At 63.1% G+C, this 16,313-nt stretch overlaps 2 protein-coding genes across 3 annotated transcripts in view; one reads left to right on the forward strand and one right to left on the reverse strand.

Moving 5' to 3' along the window:
• Window positions 1-4,947, forward strand: IDH2 (isocitrate dehydrogenase (NADP(+)) 2). The gene is made up of 11 exons (XM_030497872.1): window positions 1-149; window positions 1,265-1,356; window positions 1,779-1,944; window positions 2,232-2,392; window positions 2,467-2,610; window positions 2,700-2,836; window positions 2,929-3,080; window positions 3,161-3,273; window positions 3,349-3,446; window positions 3,541-3,633; window positions 3,813-4,947. Exons 1-11 carry the CDS (start codon window positions 59-61, stop codon window positions 3,898-3,900), a joined length of 1,335 nt encoding a protein of 444 aa, XP_030353732.1. The 5' UTR covers window positions 1-58; the 3' UTR covers window positions 3,901-4,947.
• ZNF710 (zinc finger protein 710) overlaps window positions 3,980-16,313 on the reverse strand; it is a 22,753-nt gene continuing 10,419 nt past the window's right edge. Inside the window, exons 1-5 of one of the 2 annotated variants that reach the window (XM_030497870.1) lie at window positions 13,531-13,780; window positions 8,253-9,660; window positions 7,328-7,519; window positions 6,744-6,918; window positions 3,980-5,828 (exon numbers count right to left, since the gene is read on the reverse strand). In XM_030497870.1, coding sequence (XP_030353730.1) covers window positions 5,656-5,828; window positions 6,744-6,918; window positions 7,328-7,519; window positions 8,253-9,660; window positions 13,531-13,580 — 1,998 coding nt within the window. In that variant the 5' untranslated portion in view covers window positions 13,581-13,780 and the 3' untranslated portion in view covers window positions 3,980-5,655. Of the gene's footprint in view, window positions 5,829-6,743; window positions 6,919-7,327; window positions 7,520-8,252; window positions 9,661-13,530; window positions 13,781-16,313 lie in introns of those variants that run through there. The other variant, XM_030497871.1, reaches the window with a different exon arrangement.

Raw genomic sequence — 16,313 nt, forward strand, 5'->3', positions numbered from 1 at the left:
ATCGCGTCCCCGCTCCTCTGCCGCCGCCGCCGCCGTGTCCGCCCCGTCGCGCCCCGCCATGGCCGCCCGTTACCTTCGCGCTGCTCCGGTGCTGAGCCGCTTGGTCCGCTGCCCCCTCCCCGCCGCTTCCGTGGGGCAGCGCCGGCACTGTGAGTGTATGCGGGGGGGGTGAGCTTGGGGGTGGGGGGAACCCCGAGTGTCCTTAGGGACGCACCCGTTCCGGGTGGTGGTTGCAGCATTCGCGACCCACGGAAGTGTTTGCACGGTGGGTCGGTTGGATTTGGGGGTTGTGGGGGGTGCGATTGGGTCCGTATCCCGCTTACAGCCGGTCCCGGGGGGGTTCTGCCGGTCCCGTGCGGGTTTTGGGTCCGTACCCTGCTTACAGCAGGTCCCGGGGGGGGGTTTTGCTCCCGGTCCCGGTTCCACGAGGGGGTTTGCACCCCAACTCGTACCCAGTTTGACCCTGCAGGGGTTTGTGCCGCCCGGTTTGGTCCCCAGAGGGGTTTGTCCCCTGTCCCGGTCCCATGTGGAAGTTTCTCCACCCGACCTGCAGCCCAATGTGGCCCCTGGAAGGGTTTGCTCCCGATCCCCATCCCACGTTGAGCTTTGCAGCGTCGAGGTCCCATCCCAGCTTCTGCTGCTGGTCCCATATGGGGTTTTGTAGCTCAACGTGGCACCCGGAGGGGTTTGCTGCTGGTTTTACACCCCAGCTTCCACCCGGGTCTTGCTCCGAGGGGGTTTGCCTCCCAGCCCCTGCGCTGTGCAGAGTTTGTCACCCCAGCGTGTCCCGGGGTCTGGCCCGGTCCTGGTCCTGCAGCAGTGCTGGTGCTGGTCTCACGTGGGGCTTAGCTCCCAGCTCGCACCATGTCTCGCCCTGAGGTGTGTGTGCCGCTCCCAGCGCCGCGCCTGTGTCTGTGCGCTGCTGACCTGCACCCGAGCGTGGCTGCAGCGGGGCTGGTGCAGGAGCAGCCCAGACCCGGGGGGGGGTTGTGCCCGACCTATGCCCGAGTGGGGTGTGCACCCTGATGTGCACCCAGTCTGACACCCAACCCCACTGGATGGGGCCTCATGGCGCCTCTGGGATGTCACACCGAGAGCAGAGCTATGGGGCTAGGGTGCAGAGCTGTGGGGCTGAGCTGTGGGGCTGGGGTGCAAAGCTGTGGGGCTGAGCTGTGGGGCTGAGCTGTGGGGCTGGGGTGCAGAGCTGTGGGGCTGAGCTGTGGGTCTGAGTGTGTGCCCCTAACATGCCACCGCTCACTCCCAGATGCCGACAAGCGGATCAAGGTGGCCAACCCGGTGGTGGAGATGGACGGGGATGAGATGACGCGGATCATCTGGGCCTTCATCAAGGACAAGGTAGCGGGTCCTGGCAGGGGCTGGCGGGGGCTGTGCCGGGACAGCTGCTGCTGCACAGGGCACAGGGCCCGGCGCTGCCCGCCCCGCCCGTGCTCCCCTCCCCGCGTCCCGTGTCCGTCCTTTGTCTGCAGGGAGCAGGTGCTGGAGTCAGCGCCGTGTCCGCAGGGACCTGGGAGGTCCTGGGCAAGCAGCCGGGGCTGGGCTGGCTCAGCTGTGCTGTGCAGTGCAGTGCAGTGCTGTGCTGTGCTGTGCTGTGCCATGGTGCTGTGCAGTGCAGTGCAGTGCAGTGCTGTGCTGTGCTGTGCCATAGTGCTGTACAGTGCAGTGCTGTGCTGTGCCAGTGCTGTGCTGTGCTGTGCCATGATGCTGCTCCCCACGCACCCGGCACAATGCGCAGGCTCTGACGCTCTCTGCCCCCCCAGCTCATCCTGCCCAACGTGGACGTCCAGCTGAAGTATTTTGACCTGGGGCTGCCGCACCGGGACAAGACGGATGATCAGGTCACCATCGACTCGGCGCTGGCCACTAAGAAGTACAGCGTGGCCGTCAAGTGTGCCACCATCACGCCGGATGAGGCCAGGGTGGAAGGTGGGCAGGGGTGAGGGGCCAGGGTCCCCATGGTGGCACAGGTATGTGGTGGGCTGGGGGCACTGTGCCTAGTGCTGTGCTCCACCCCGGGGTGCTGTGGGAACCCCACAAGCATGGGGCTGGGAACAGACCGGCTCTATGCCTCTGCTGAGCCGCGCTGGCTGTGCCTCTCCTTGGCCGGCAGCGGGGTCTGGCAGCAGCCCATGGCACGGAGGAGCTGGGAGGGGGCTGCTGGGGCTGTGGCTGGTGGGGTGTCCCTCGGGGGGCCTCACCTCAGTGCACCCCAGAGTTCAAGCTGAAGAAGATGTGGAAGAGCCCCAACGGCACCATCCGGAACATCCTGGGAGGGACAGTGTTCCGGGAGCCCATCGTCTGCAAGAACATCCCGCGCCTGGTGCCCGGCTGGACCAAGCCCATCACCATTGGCCGGCATGCCCATGGCGACCAGGTGAGTCCCGCGGCACGGGGCGGTGCGGCAGCTCCTCGCGGACCCTGCCCCACGCTCTGCCCTGCTCTGTGCAGTACAAAGCCACCGACTTCCTGGTGGACAAGCCCGGGACGTTCAAGATCATCTTCACGCCGAAAGACGGCAGCGGGGCGAAGGAGTGGGAGGTGTTCAACTTCCCCACCGGCGGCGTGGGCATGGGCATGTACAACACGGACGAGGTAACGGGGCAGTGGAGGGTCCCCGTGGGGTCCATGGGGGACCTGGCCAGGCTCGGGGTCTCACGGGCATCCGTGCGCTTCCCTTGCAGTCCATCTCGGGCTTCGCTCACAGCTGCTTCCAGTACGCCATCCAGAAGAAGTGGCCTCTCTACCTGAGCACCAAGAACACCATCCTCAAGGCCTACGACGGGCGCTTCAAAGACATCTTCCAGGAGATCTTCGATAAGTATGGGCTTGGAGGAGCTCAGGCTGCTGGGGGGGGTAACCTGGCCCGGAGTGAGTATGGCCAGGCCTGGCTGACCCCCCCCCGGCCCTCAGGCACTACAAGACTGAGTTTGACAAGCTGAAGATCTGGTATGAGCACCGGCTCATCGATGACATGGTGGCCCAGGTTCTCAAGTCCTCCGGCGGCTTTGTCTGGGCATGCAAGAACTATGATGGGGACGTCCAGTCAGACATCCTGGCCCAAGGTAGGGCGGTGTGGGGCAGGTTGGGGTGGGCTGCACGCAGTCACCCTCCCAGGGCTGCCCTGACCCCTGTCCTGCTGCAGGCTTTGGCTCCCTGGGGCTGATGACCTCAGTGCTGGTGTGTCCGGACGGGAAGACCATCGAGGCCGAGGCGGCCCACGGCACCGTCACCCGCCACTACCGGGAGCACCAGAAGGTGGGTGTGCTGTGCCCATGGGTGCTGCCTGTGCCACGCTGCCCACGCCGGGTGCTGAGTGCTCTCTCTGCGCAGGGACGACCCACCAGCACGAACCCCATTGCCAGCATCTTTGCCTGGACGCGTGGCCTGGAGCACCGGGGCAAGCTGGACAGTAACCCTGAGCTGATCAAGTGAGCGCGGCGGGCTGGGGCACCCCGGGGCGGTGGGTCCGTGGCACACGGGTGCCGGCTGTGCTGGAGCCGCACGTGATGCCGCCATCGCCAGGTTCGCCCAGACGCTGGAGAGGGTCTGTGTGGAGACAGTGGAGAGCGGGACAATGACGAAGGACCTCGCCGGCTGCATCCACGGCCTGGCCAAGTACGTGTGGGGCTGTGCAGGGTGGACACGGGTGCCCACCCCTAGGGACTCGGGGTGTCTGTTGCAGCTCATGGCCAGGCAGGGGTCACATCCCATGCCCTGGGCTGTGCTGCCGGCGGTGGGGACAGGCAGGGACCCCCCAGCCATGGGTCCCTCCATGCCCTGTCCGTACCCCGCAGTGTGAAGCTGAACGAGCACTTTGTGAACACCACCGACTTCCTGGACACCATCAAGAACAACCTGGACAGGGCCCTGGGCAAGAAGTAGGGGACAGGGGCACCCAGCTCGGACGGAGCCGGTGCCTCCAGCCCAGCCCCGCGGCTCAGGGACAGTTCAACCGTTTTTATAAGCAGTTTTCTTACGCATGTTTATAAAGCTTTTCTAGCAGGGACGTGTAGGACCAGGGGGGCCCGCACTGACTCATGTACCCCCCCCAGTGCCAGCAGCCATTAAACATCTCACCCCATGGCGTGGTGGTGGCTGCTGCAACATGGGGGGGCTGAACGTGGAGGGGGACATGCAGCCACCAGTGCCAGCTCTGCCATCACCAAGAGACCCCCCAGCCTGGTGCTGTGGTGCTGCAGTCACCCAGCACTCCCTTGCAGGGGTACACACATGGCAGTGTTTTCGTGATGGGGTTGAGGCAGTGTTGGGGGTGGCACAGCCACACTGTGCGAGCGGGTCCAAGCTGGTCACTGCTGCGGCCACCTCCATCCTTCCCAAGGTGATGGCAAGGCTGGGGGCCCCGTGCCCTGCCGGGAGCACTGGGGCTGGGTGGTGGCACCCCCTAGAGCCAGGCTGGGGTGTTTGGGGTCGGGTGGAGGCTGCTCTGTATGGGGAGTGGTGGGACCTGGACCTGCACGGCTGCTGGCAGCGTGTGCAGGGGATCAGCTTGGGCGTTCCAGACCCTTCCCCGGCTGGACCCAGGTCCTGGGCCCACTGCATCCCACCAGGACGCCGTGGCAGGATGGTGCTCCCAGCCCCAGCTCCTCCTTCCCCCCACAACACCCAGGGCAGAGGATGCATCCCCATCCCAAGGGCTCCCCAAGCACTGCCATTCCCTAGCCACGGCACAGGGCGCTCGGAGCGGGCACTGAGAGTGGCTGCGGCTCATCAGCAGGGCCCTGGCGCTGCTCGGCTGCCCCATGGGCAGTGGGCCCTGGCTCTGGTCCCCGGCCCTCGCCCCCCCCCCCCGCACAGACCACACACGGTACACGGGTTTACAAAGCACATTGGTTGAAGGAAACTGAACTTGGTGAAAAGATAAATCCAACCACGCGGCACGTCTGAAAAAAATAAATTACTTTCAAAATAGCCTCATTGCTCCGGGGGAGCAGCGTCGCCTCGGCTGGTACAGCAGCACCGCGGCGCTGCGCCTCCGCCAGCCTGCTCCTAGGGAAATACACTGTGAGCAACGTGCCCGATGGCCTGGAGCGAGACCCGCAACCCCTCCTGCAGCGGGCAGGGGGCTCCTGCCCCATGGGGAGCTCAGGGCTGGGGCTGCAGCCCCACACAGCAGTGGGGCAGCGCCAGGAGGTAGAATCAGTAACACGGCATCGTCCGGGATGCGCCTTGCCCTGCCTGCGATCAGCTTGTGCCGGGCGCTGGAGCGAGGCCAGGGCGAGGATGGGGCTGGTCCCGGCTCGGCACCGTGCGGTGGGGCCGGTGTGGGGCAGGAGCAGGGCAAAGGGAGGGCAGCGCCGGGGGCTCTTGGCATTCCTGCTCCAGGTGCTGGGGAGGGAGGGCAGGACCCCAGCGATGGCAAGAGCTCCACCGCGGCTGGGCAGCAGCAGCAGCCCGGGGCTGAGCCCCCGCCGCATCAGCTTGTTGCGACCATGGCAGCGGCCACTGCCTGTGCCACCTCCAGCTGCCACCGGCAAAGGCTTTAGACATCCCTGTTTAATCCCTCACCAATCCCAGCCGGAGCCCCTGTCTCCAGGGGCGGTGATGCAGGTCTGGCCGGGTGCCGCAGCTCCTCTTACCACACAAAGTCCACGCAGCCCCCGGCAGCCTCCTCCTGCCCTACAACATGTTGTAGTACGCCATCTCCTTCATGGCCTGCTCGGTCAGGGCGTGCTCGTCCGGAGGGTTGCCCACCCCCCCGTAGCCGTAAGAGTTCTCCTCCTCGAAGTCGTCCATCTCCTGCTGCCCGTCCAGCTCGGCGTGGTCAGCCCCGGCCAGGTCCATCATGGGATCTAGGATTCAGCACAGGAACACCCGATGATGGATGCGGGTTAGACCCCAAAGCTCCCCAGGAGCCACAGATCTGCTCAACCAGGACGCTGGTGGGGGGCTCTGGGCGCAGAGGAGCCCCAGCCATGCACCCAGCAGGGATGGGGTGATGGCAGAGCGCTGTCAGAGCAGAGGCAGCATGGGTGTGCTCACTGTGCCACATGCAGGGGTCTGCAGCACCCATCCCACCGCGGGGACATGGAGGCATCCTCCCAGCACAGCCTCTGCCCTCGCACCCCTGCACCATCCGTGTTGTCCGAGATGAGGAGGAAGGAAAAGGGCAGGAATGGGGGATCCTGCCGGGTCCCCCTAGGGCACACTTGAGGTGGGCATCAAGCTGCTGGGAAACGCAGGGGATGGAACAGCTGGAGCTGTTCTCCAGCTCTGTCCCTAGGAAGCAGGGGTGGCCCCACTGCACAGCTGCTGGCACAGGACCTGTGCTGGTGCTCCTGCGGCCACAGCATCTCCCATCCCCGCTCAGTGCCCTTGGACAGGTATCGAGGGGGCAGCTGGGGCAAGAGCAGTGGGATTTACCCTCCCACCCCGCAAAACCCTTAACCAAAACCACCACCACGGTGTCACCAGAGGGCACCGTCCTGTCGGGAGATGCTGAAGCCTCAATGGCTCCTTGAGGAGCTATTTATTAACTGAGTGTTTAATGAAGTTCATTATTATTAATCTCACTCCCGCTCTCATTTGCTACCTTGCAATGGAGGGGTGCTGGCAGGACAAGGGCAGCCTTTGGGTGATGGACATGAGGCTGCCAAAATCTGCTTGCCAGAGCTGCGGCAGCACAACCCAACTCCCCAGCAAGCAGCCGAGAGCCGGGAGCAGCCGCAGCAGATAGAACCACAGCACTGGCCACAGCCTGCACCTACCTTGGCTGTCCAGGCTGATGTCCATCACGCCGTGCTTGACCTTCATGTGCCGGCTGAGGTTGCCCTTCAGGTTGAACTTGCTGGAGCAGTACGGGCACTTGAAGGGCTTGCTCCCTGCATGCAGGTGCATGTGCCCCAGCAGGTTGTACATGCGATTGAAGGACTTCCCGCAGACCTGTGGGCAGCGCTCCCATCACCGAGGGCTCCCCATGGCACCGGGACCCGCCACGACCTGACCCTGCGGCATCCCATTGCTCCCACCAAGAGTAACGGGGCTGCTCCCTCCTCCCCACTGTGGTGGGGGCCTCAGGGGCGCTGTGCTGGTGCTGCTGGGAACTCCAGCACCTCTAGTGCTCATCAGAGAGAGGCACTAGTTGTCCTTCTCCATCACCAGTGCCCACTGTGCAGCTCGGAGCAGACTGATGAGCGGTTTGCCCGAACGAACGGAGGGAGGCATCACAAAACTGTTTTCCTGCGACCGAGGACTCAGCCCAGCATGGCCGGGTTCCTCCGGAGCACAGAGCACCAGGGCCTGCACTAACCCCCCCTCCCCGGCTCTGCTAAGCCCCCCAGCCCCCCGGTACCTTGCATTTGAATGGCTTCACTGGTGAGTGCACAATCATGTGGGTCTTGAGCGTCTGCTTCTGCACGAAGGTCTTGAAGCAGATGTGGCACTGGTAGGGGCGGACGCTGGTGTGGATCAGCATGTGCCGCTTCATGTTGGCCTGGAGGGTGAACTCCCGCCCGCACACCTCACACTTGAACTCCTTCACACCCTGCAAAGGGTTCGAGAGCCATGGGCAGAGCCTGGCCCCGGGCAGGCAGCAGCAGCCATGGGGCCATGCACAGACCCCACCGGAGCTGGGCACGGTGCGGAGCAGGGACTGCGCTCCCCAAGGGGCAAGGGACGGGCTCCTCACGCTAAGCTGAGCTTTGGGGGCTGGTGTCTCTGCCTGTGGCAGGGGTTGGAACTGGATGAGCTTTCAACCCAAACCAGTCTGTCATTCTGTGATTCTGTGACTGCCAGTGGGCTGGACCCCAGGAGCTGGGGGGAGATTTACCCTCATCGCCTCGTCTGCAGCGTCCTCAGAGCATCTCCTGCTCCCCTCTCCCTGCCCCTTCTGCAGGTGCTCTAGGCACCACCGAGCTTGGGGCCATTCCTGTGCTGTCCCATGGGCGATTCCCTGCCTCCTGCCTCACCCCCAGACACCGTCTCACCCATCCTGGAAACGTGTTTGTGGCCAGTATTGAGTCAGCGCTGCTGAGCAAGAGCAGAGAAGGAGCCGGCGACCGTGGGCGCCAGAGCCCATCCTTACCCATAGCGATGCCCATTCGCTGCTAATCAATGGCCCCGAGCAAATGAACCAGGGGTGCCTCTGCCACCCGCAGCACCCATCTCCCAGGCCTCTGGGTGCATGGACACCCCTCTCCCCCAGCACCCACATCCAGAGCTGGCACATCCCCTCCAGGCACATCATGGGCAGCACCCCCGGGTGCCCCGTCCCCTACCTTGTGCGTGAGGGAGTGCTGCTTGAGGTGGTGGATCTGGCTGAACTCCATCCCGCACTCGGTGCAGACGAAGGGCCGGACGTTCTGGTGCTTCAGCATGTGGTTCTGCAGCTGGCTGCGGTAGTGGAAGGACTTGCTGCACTCCAGGCACTGGTAGAGTGTGGGGCCCTGGTGCGTGGAGAGGTGCCGCTTCAGCTGGGTGAGCGTGGAGAAGTCCAGCCCGCACTCCACGCAGACGTGGCAGCGCCCGCTCTCGTGCTTCACCTCATGCGCCTTCAGCTCGCTGGGGTAGGCGAAGCCGCGGCCGCAGAAGCGGCAGCTGTAGGGCTTGATGTCGGTGTGCAGCAGCATGTGCCGCTTGAGGTGGCTGGTCTGGGTGAAGGCCTTGCTGCACACCCCGCACTTGTGGGGCCGCGTGCCCTGGTGGGTCAGGAGGTGGGTCTGCAGGTGGCTGGGCTGCTTGAACAGCTTGCTGCAGTGCGGGCAGGAGTGCGGCTTGATGCCGTTGTGGCCCAGGATGTGCGTCACCAGGTTGTACTTGGAGGTGTAGGACTTCTCGCACATGCGGCACTGCCAGCGCTTCTGCCGGTCACCCGCCTCCACCAGGTAGGAGTCGTCGATCTGCACGTTGATGTCCAGCCGGTCCAGCTGCGCCTTCTTGTTGCGCTCACTGGTGGCTCCGGCCGGCTCCAGCTCGCCCGGCTCCTGCCACCCGCAGCCCGGCTCGTTCTTCACGGGCTCAGGGGACGCGGGTGCCTCGGCCTCGCCGGGGGACGCAGCGCCCGCCTCGAGCGCGCATTCGGTCTGCAGGGCCCCCGCGGGGCTGCCGTCGGCCGCGCCGGCACCGCCGAGGCGGCGCTTGGAGCCCTCCAGCTCGAGGTGTGTGTGCTGGCGCAGGTGCCGCAGGCGCCGCGGCTTCCTGCCGAAGGCTCCCAGGTCGATCATCTTCACGGCGCTGCTCTGCACCGCGCACTCTGGGCCAGGGTCCTGCTGCGGGGCCCGGCGCCCGCGCTGCCGCTCGCCCTCCTCCTCCACGGGCACCGGCACCTCACACGGTGTCTCGTCCTCTGCCTCCGCCTTCTCGCTCTTGACCTTGGGCACCAGCCTCACGGGGGGCCGCTTCCTCCGCCGCGTGTGCTTCTCCAGGGGGGACTCTGCCTCCAGGGCATCCTCCTCCTGCCCGTCCCCGGCTGCCGGGCCCTCGCCCTCCGGCTCCGCCGCGTCCGGCAGCTCCTCGCCCAGTGCCGGGAAGAAGCCGGCGGGGCTGACAGTGGCGCCGAGCAGCTCATTCTCCGACACCAAGCCCAGGACCGCGGCCTGCGCCAGGGACAGCACCACCACCGCGTCCGTCTGCGTCCCGCACTCCGTGAAGCGATCCATGTCTCGCCGCCTGCCTACGCTGTCATGGCTGGGAGGGACAGACACGGGGGTTAGTGGGGGACGCTGCTCCATTCCACCCCTCACCCCTTTCCTCACCACTGACCCCAGCAAACCCCAGACCGATGTGGGTGTTGCCAATGTGGGTACCTGGCACCATGTACCCCAGCACCGCCCCAGGGGCCCCAGCTGCAGGGGGAGCGGGGAGCCAGGCTGTGGAGGGGCAGCTCAGCTCCGTGTCCACTGCTAGCCAGGCTATTGAACCCCGAGGCTGAGATCTGGCTCCTAACGTGCCCCAGAGCTCCCCAGCAGCCACCCCTGGGCCCAAGTCCCCATGCAGTGTGGGGACAGCAAAAAGCCGAATGTGCCGCTTCACTCCATGGTCCTTGCAAGAGCGAGGAGCAGCAGCGAAAGGCACGGGGAGCTCGAGGAACCAAACCCCAAACTGGTCAGGAGAGGGCTGAGAGGTCAGTTCAAACCCCTGTAAAAGCCTCAGCTCTCCAGGGCCCCCCTGCAGACACAGAAGAGCCGCTGATGTCTCCCTCCCTCCCACCAGCACCGGCTGCAGTCAGCCAGCAATCCAAGGAATTCCCACTATAAACCACCCAGGAATCTGGGATCACAAACGCGGCAGAGCTGCTGGGCAGAGGGGAGTGGGGCAGGCACCGACACAGGCACCTCGGGGATGCTGTTACACCATCCAGTCCCACATACTGCTGGTGGCTGCAGGTTCCCTGGTGGTTCAGGCTGGGACTCAGGGAGTGGAGACCATCGAACAAAGCAGAACAGAGTGAGCCGAGGAGCAGGAGGGTGTGAAGGCCCAGGCAGGTCTGGCAGCGCGGTTGGGGAAGGACCCAGGAGCTGCCAAAACTCTCCCTTCAGTTGTGTTCAGTGAGGATTAACCAACACTGTGAGAACGTGCTCATGCTTTGCTCCCTCATGCCCATGGGCCTGACCCACCGCAGTGAGGACGGGGCAGTGTCCCGAGGGATGCAGAGCTGCATGGATGGGGTGCAGGGAGGTGCTGGGAGAGCCACCAGCAGATGGAAGCGGGGAGGCTGCTGCTTCCTCCCGCGGCCGGGATTGTTCTCCTAAATGTAATTATTTCTGCAGCTACAACAAAGAGGAATCCTACGGGGGAGGTAAAGCAGGAATCAACTATAAACACGACTATGGCGCCGTCCCAGAGCGCCCGCACGGCGTGAGGCAGCACCGGGCTGAGGGGAGCAGCACCCGCTCCGCAGGGCACCACCGCATCCCACAGCCAGGCTGGTGACAGGCTGCGGGACGAGGGGCTGCAGCCACAGCACCGCGGGCAAAGCGCAGGCAGCTGCCTGCTCCCGCCGGGCCCCGGTGAGCCTGGCCTGTGCATCCCCCCGTGCCGCCTCCAGCCCCCGTGTCGAGAAAGGGAGAAACCCTGCGCTGGGAGGAGACCGGGAGGAGGAGGACGGGGGGGAGGAGGAAGAGGACGGGGAGGAAAAGGGGGGAGGGAGAGTGCGGAGGCAGCGAAACAAAGCAAGAAGTGGAGGAGGGCGGTGGTGGGAGGGGGAGGAGGGGTGAGAGGAAGGATGGGGAGGAAGAGGAGGAAGGGGAGGAAGCAGCTGGGGAGGTGGCTGCCAGCACCAGGATCCCTTTTCCCAGAAGGGACCTGGGCTGACCAACGCCATCACCCACAGCAGGGTGAAGGTGGGTTGTCTCCCTCCTCCTCCTCCCGGTGCCCCCCACAGCGCACCATTGCCCGAACATCCTGGCCAGGCTGCAGGGGATGGAGAGGTTCCCGTTTCCCTGCTCCAGCTTCCCAACCAGCACCGTGCCCATCCATCACCACTGCACACCCACCCTGCCCTGCACCCTGAGCTGGGTCCCAAATGGAGGAGGTGACGGGCGCCGGGTGGCTAGAGCTGAGCAGCAGCTTCCAGGGAGCAGCATGTCAGCAGCGCCGCTGCCTTGGGATCTGCTGCTGGAGCTGAGGAAGCTGAACTCAGGAGCCTGCTCCCGGGGTCCCAGCCCAGGCAGGGCAGCTGGTCCCTCTGCTCTACCTGGGCTAGCGGAGCCCGGCTGGGAATCTGGGAGAGCCGCCTCATTTGGCCTTGGGTTTTGTTCTCCTTCTTGGTTTGGGGCAGTTTCTGCTTCCACACACACGGGATGTCTTGGCCAGCCCAGCCCAGATCTCACTTTTCCCAACAACCACTTGGGCAGGACAATAAACACGCTGATCCCAGCTGGAACAGAGTGCTCCAATGGATCCTGCCATGGCAGGTGCCAGCAAGTGCCATGCAAGGACAACCAAGGGCAGCACAGGACTCGGCCAGCACCGCGGCCAGCTGGCAGCAACCAGGATGGGAGAGGGGAGGTGGAACATGGGACGGGAGCCAACTGCTCTCCTCCATCTGCAGCAGTGCCAAGGGGACCCCCCAGCCCAGCTCCAGGTCTCTGCCCCGAGCACCATGAGGCGAGTGAGGAAGCTGAGGGAATCACACACATATGCTCCAAGAACAGCCCTGGTACGTTTTAAGAATCACAGAATCAACCACATTAGAAAAGACCTTCAAGGCCATCAAGTCCAACCATCACCCCAGCACTGCCAAGGCCACCACTAACCCGTGGCACTAGCAGAGCAGTACCTAAAGCAGAAGGAAGCAAGTGGTGGATTCCTGCTCAGGGCCGAGCGCTGCTGCTCGGCACGAAGCCAAAGGCCTCGTGTTGCACCATCCCCTGCACGGTTCCTTTGAGTGCGGGGCCCAAGGGCTCGAGGAGCCGCTGCACGGGCACCGCAGGGGAAGAGGCACCGGGATGATGCTCCTGTTTCACTTCCCGCTCTCGCTTCCCTGTTCTGCCTCCACGGGTCCTGCAGAGCTGGCTGGAAATGCCGTTTCCCAACACACTGGCAAGGGAAGTTGGGTCACGGATTTCAGCCTCTCCCAGGAGACACCCTGAGAGCCCAGGGAGCACTGGGGAAGCTCTGTTATCAGGGATGAGCTGGGAATCAGAGAATCAGACTGGTGGGAAGTTATCCAGTTCCAACCCCTGCCCCGGGCAGGGACACCTTCCACTAGAGCAGGTTGCTCCAAGCCCCTGTGTCCAACCTGGCCTTGAACACTGCCAGGGATGGGGCAGCCACAGCTTCTCTGGGCACCCTGTGCCAGCGCCTCAGCACCCTCACAGGGAAGAGCTTCTGCCTCAGAGCTCATCTCAATCTCCCCTCTGGCAGGTTAAAGCCATTCCCCTTGTCCTCTCATTCAGGATTCTGTCAGTCCATCCTGGCACAGCAACAGTCAGAGCAGTGCCAGAGCACCAGGCTGGGTCTCCAGGATGCTTTAACAAGTGAACTCCATCCTGTGTGGAAAAGCAGCCCCATGAGCTTTACAAAGGGCTGCACTGCCTCGATAACGCCCCAATCAACACGTCATCTTTCCCTGGCGCCCAGAAACTGCACCAGCAACGACCACATCATCAGCCCATTTGTCACCAATTCACAGCCCTTCAGGGGCAAGAATCCTGTGCAAAAATAACCCTGCTGCTGCCCCGGTTTCTCCAAATCCCTTCCCTCGGAGCACCCCCCGACACCGGGGCAGCTCCGGCGAGCTCCTGGTGCCTCCGGCTCCCCGCATCCTCCCGTCCCCCCCCTTCGCTGCGCGCCCCTAGGCAAAGTCCGTCTCTGTCTTGCTACGTACAACGCTGAGATCCCATTTTGAGGAAGAGCTGCCACAAGAGCAACTCCTCCCCCTCCCTAGCTCCGGCACTGGATCCTCCCGGGCTGAGCCGGCAGGTTTTCGCTCATCAAACTCGTCCATCCCTGCCCATGTACCACGGCTGGACCTGCACCCTGCTCTGGGCTCAAACCGAACCCTCAGCTCAGGGTTAGGGGCTCTCCAGTTCGTTTGCTGATGGAGACACTCACTCGCCCGCGCCTCTCCTGCACGTGGAGCTCCAAAGACACTCCTGGCGCATCCCCTCGGGAACCGCGTGTGCCGAGCTCCCGGCGCCCTCATCCGCGTCTCCGATGCTCTGAGGTGGAAACGTGGCAGCGGGGCCGCGGCAGCAGCTCCCGTTCCTGCTCCTCGGGGTTGTGAAATGGGTTCTCTCTCACGTTCCTCCTCCCACCCGGGAGGTTTCTGTCCTGGTGCAATGTCTTTTCCCCTCCCGGCTCTGCCCCGGCACACCCTGAGCATCCTGCCCCGGCCCGGCCGCCGCCTCGGTGCCATTACCAGCTCCTCACCAGCTCCTCCCAACCTTCACACAGCTCATTTACATGGCTCTCACTTCCTCATGGGGCTTTACTGCTACTTACCTCTCGCCTCACCCAAACCCCTCTCACCTGCGGCCTCTCACACCAGACAGGCACCTCCCGCAGCAGCCCTTTGCCCAACAGCCTCTTCACCCCCCAGTGCATTTCTTGCCCTATTCTGTATTTTCCAGCCACTGCACTGGACTCCACCATCCATCCCGGGACACTTTTCTCTTCGCTGGTTTCACTCCCTTGGTTTCACCCATCTGCACCCCCACCTTGCACCCGCGTCCCACTGGCCGCTCCGAGCTGAGCCACACCAGTGGCTGGGAACGAGACTCTTGGCAATAATCCTAACTGGAGCAGCCTAAACACAGTACATCTGGGTCATGAAAACCTCGCTGGGGCACGCACACGGGGTTTGCTGCAACGACCAAGATCTGATGGGGGTGACCAGAGCAGAACCCCCTGCTCCTGCAGTGTGCCATCCTGGCTGATATCCCCTCTAAGGGTCCACAGCCCCCGGCCACCGCTGCTCACTGCTGAGGCTTCAACTCCTGCACAGACCCTTGTTTTCTATCAGGCTCCATTTCCTTCTCTCTGCTGCTCTCTACACCAGATGAGCGGTGCCCCCACCACATGTCACCCAGCTCTCCCTGTAGGAAAGGACACCAAGGGCACCTGAGCCCCAAAGGGTTTGTGCTTTACCTTCCTGAGGAGCAGCGACCCCTTGGCCAGGGCCACAAGAGCCTCCTCGCTGCCCTTGGGCTCCCCGCTCCATCCGAGGTACGTGCAGGCACGAGTGGGTGCCAGGGCCCCGCTGGTACCGGCAGTGGCTTATCTCCACCTCACCCTGCGCCCGTCCTTGGCATTATGGGCTGTAGGACAAACCCAACAGCAGTGCGGGAGGACCTCAGGGACTTGTCCCCTCAGGAAGAAAACCAGTGGTGTGACCAGAGCAGCACCACTGGGCTGTCCTGGGTGGGCACAGAGCACCCCCATGCTCCTTGGCTTTGAACTGGTGCAGTGGCGAGTCCTGGGACTCTGGGATCCTCACTGTGAGACCCCTTTGCAGGACCCCCATTGTGGGACCCCCCCGCCGCAGGCTGTCTGCAGCTCTCAGTGCATGGCACAGACACGGTGTTGCAGGCACCGTGCAAAGCCCACAGTGCACCAGGGTCGAGCCTGAGCTAAATGGAGCTGCAGATGACCGGGTGCAGTTGGGCCCATGGGGTGGCTTTGTAGGGGCAGGAGACGTTAAAGCTTTCCAGCCATTTCTATCTGAAAATGGCCAATCAACAGATGTGCAATACTTGGGAGATACCTTTGATTTTATGTTTCTTCCTTTCTTAAAAGCAGCTTTCATTTAAATTTAATAAAGGAAACATCAGTCTTTCATCTCTGTTTTCTTTGCTGTTTGCACACGAAGCTCCTTAAAGCACCCACCAAAATTTTAAACAGAAAAATAGGCTTTTCCTGAAAGCCACAACTAAAATGGTTCCTAAAACCGACCCGGGGTGTTTGTCCTGCACCAGCCCGTGGCAGAGCCGACATCACCGCAGTGACCACCACAGCGAGTGAACCCGACTGGAGTGAGGAGCCGAACGTCTGAGAAACGGGGACTGATGTGCAGGGGCGGGAGCTGATGCCCAGTGAGCTCCGTGTTGTGAGAGAAATCCAAACTACTCTTAAATGCACCCAATCCACGTCTCCACGTTAGAGACCAAGTCCATTTCTAAAGGGAAACTCTTGTTAATGGCTCCTCTAGAACAAAGAGGAAACCTATTTGTAAGTTGATCAGAAAGCAGAACTGCTCCCTTCAGCCTTGGCTACACTGACAAGGGAGGATGTTCATGATACCACATGTATCACGTGAAGTGGTTCAGGGTGGAAGAAATATTGTCCTTGGGGGCTTCGACACAACCTAATTTGCTGCATGATATAGAATCCCAGACTGGTTTGTGTTGGGAGGGACCTTACAGCTCATCCAGCTCCAACCCCTGCCACAAGCAGGGACACCTTCCACTAGAGCAGGTTGCTCCAAGCCCCTGTGTCCAACCTGGCCTTGAACACTGCCAGGGATGGGGCAGCCACAGCTTCTCTGGGCACCCTGTGCCAGCGCCTCAGCACCCTCACAGGGAAGAGCTTCTGCCTCAGAGCTCATCTCAATCTCCCCTGTTTAAGGTTCTGTTTAAACGATACCAGGATTTATCCTGACCTGGCACCTGATTTCCATGGGGGAACCTTTGCTCCACAGATGGGAATCGGGCACCGTTCTGCTCAGTGTTCTGGTCCGGGATGCTCGGCTGTCCCTGCCCACCGAGTACCAGCCTGGTGCTGGCACATGTGGCAGCCAGGATGGCACCGACTCAGGCGTCCATAGCTGAGCTCTGCCACTGCCGTCACAGCACACATGGCACCTCGGTGCCATCCTCCCTGTGAGCAGGTCGCTGCTC

The sequence above is a fragment of the Strigops habroptila genome, chromosome 9 (assembly GCF_004027225.2).
Source record: "Strigops habroptila isolate Jane chromosome 9, bStrHab1.2.pri, whole genome shotgun sequence".
In the NCBI taxonomy this organism is placed as follows: domain Eukaryota; kingdom Metazoa; phylum Chordata; class Aves; order Psittaciformes; family Psittacidae; genus Strigops; species Strigops habroptila.

Coding starts and splice junctions, on each gene's coding strand:
- IDH2 (XM_030497872.1), top strand. CDS start 59: ATGGCCGCCCGTTACCTTCGCGCTGCTCCGGTGCTGAGCCGCTTGGTC. Junction 150..1,264: donor CGTGGGGCAGCGCCGGCACT/GTGAGTGTATGC, acceptor GCTCACTCCCAG/ATGCCGACAAGCGGATCAAG. Junction 2,837..2,928: donor TTCCAGGAGATCTTCGATAA/GTATGGGCTTGG, acceptor CCCGGCCCTCAG/GCACTACAAGACTGAGTTTG.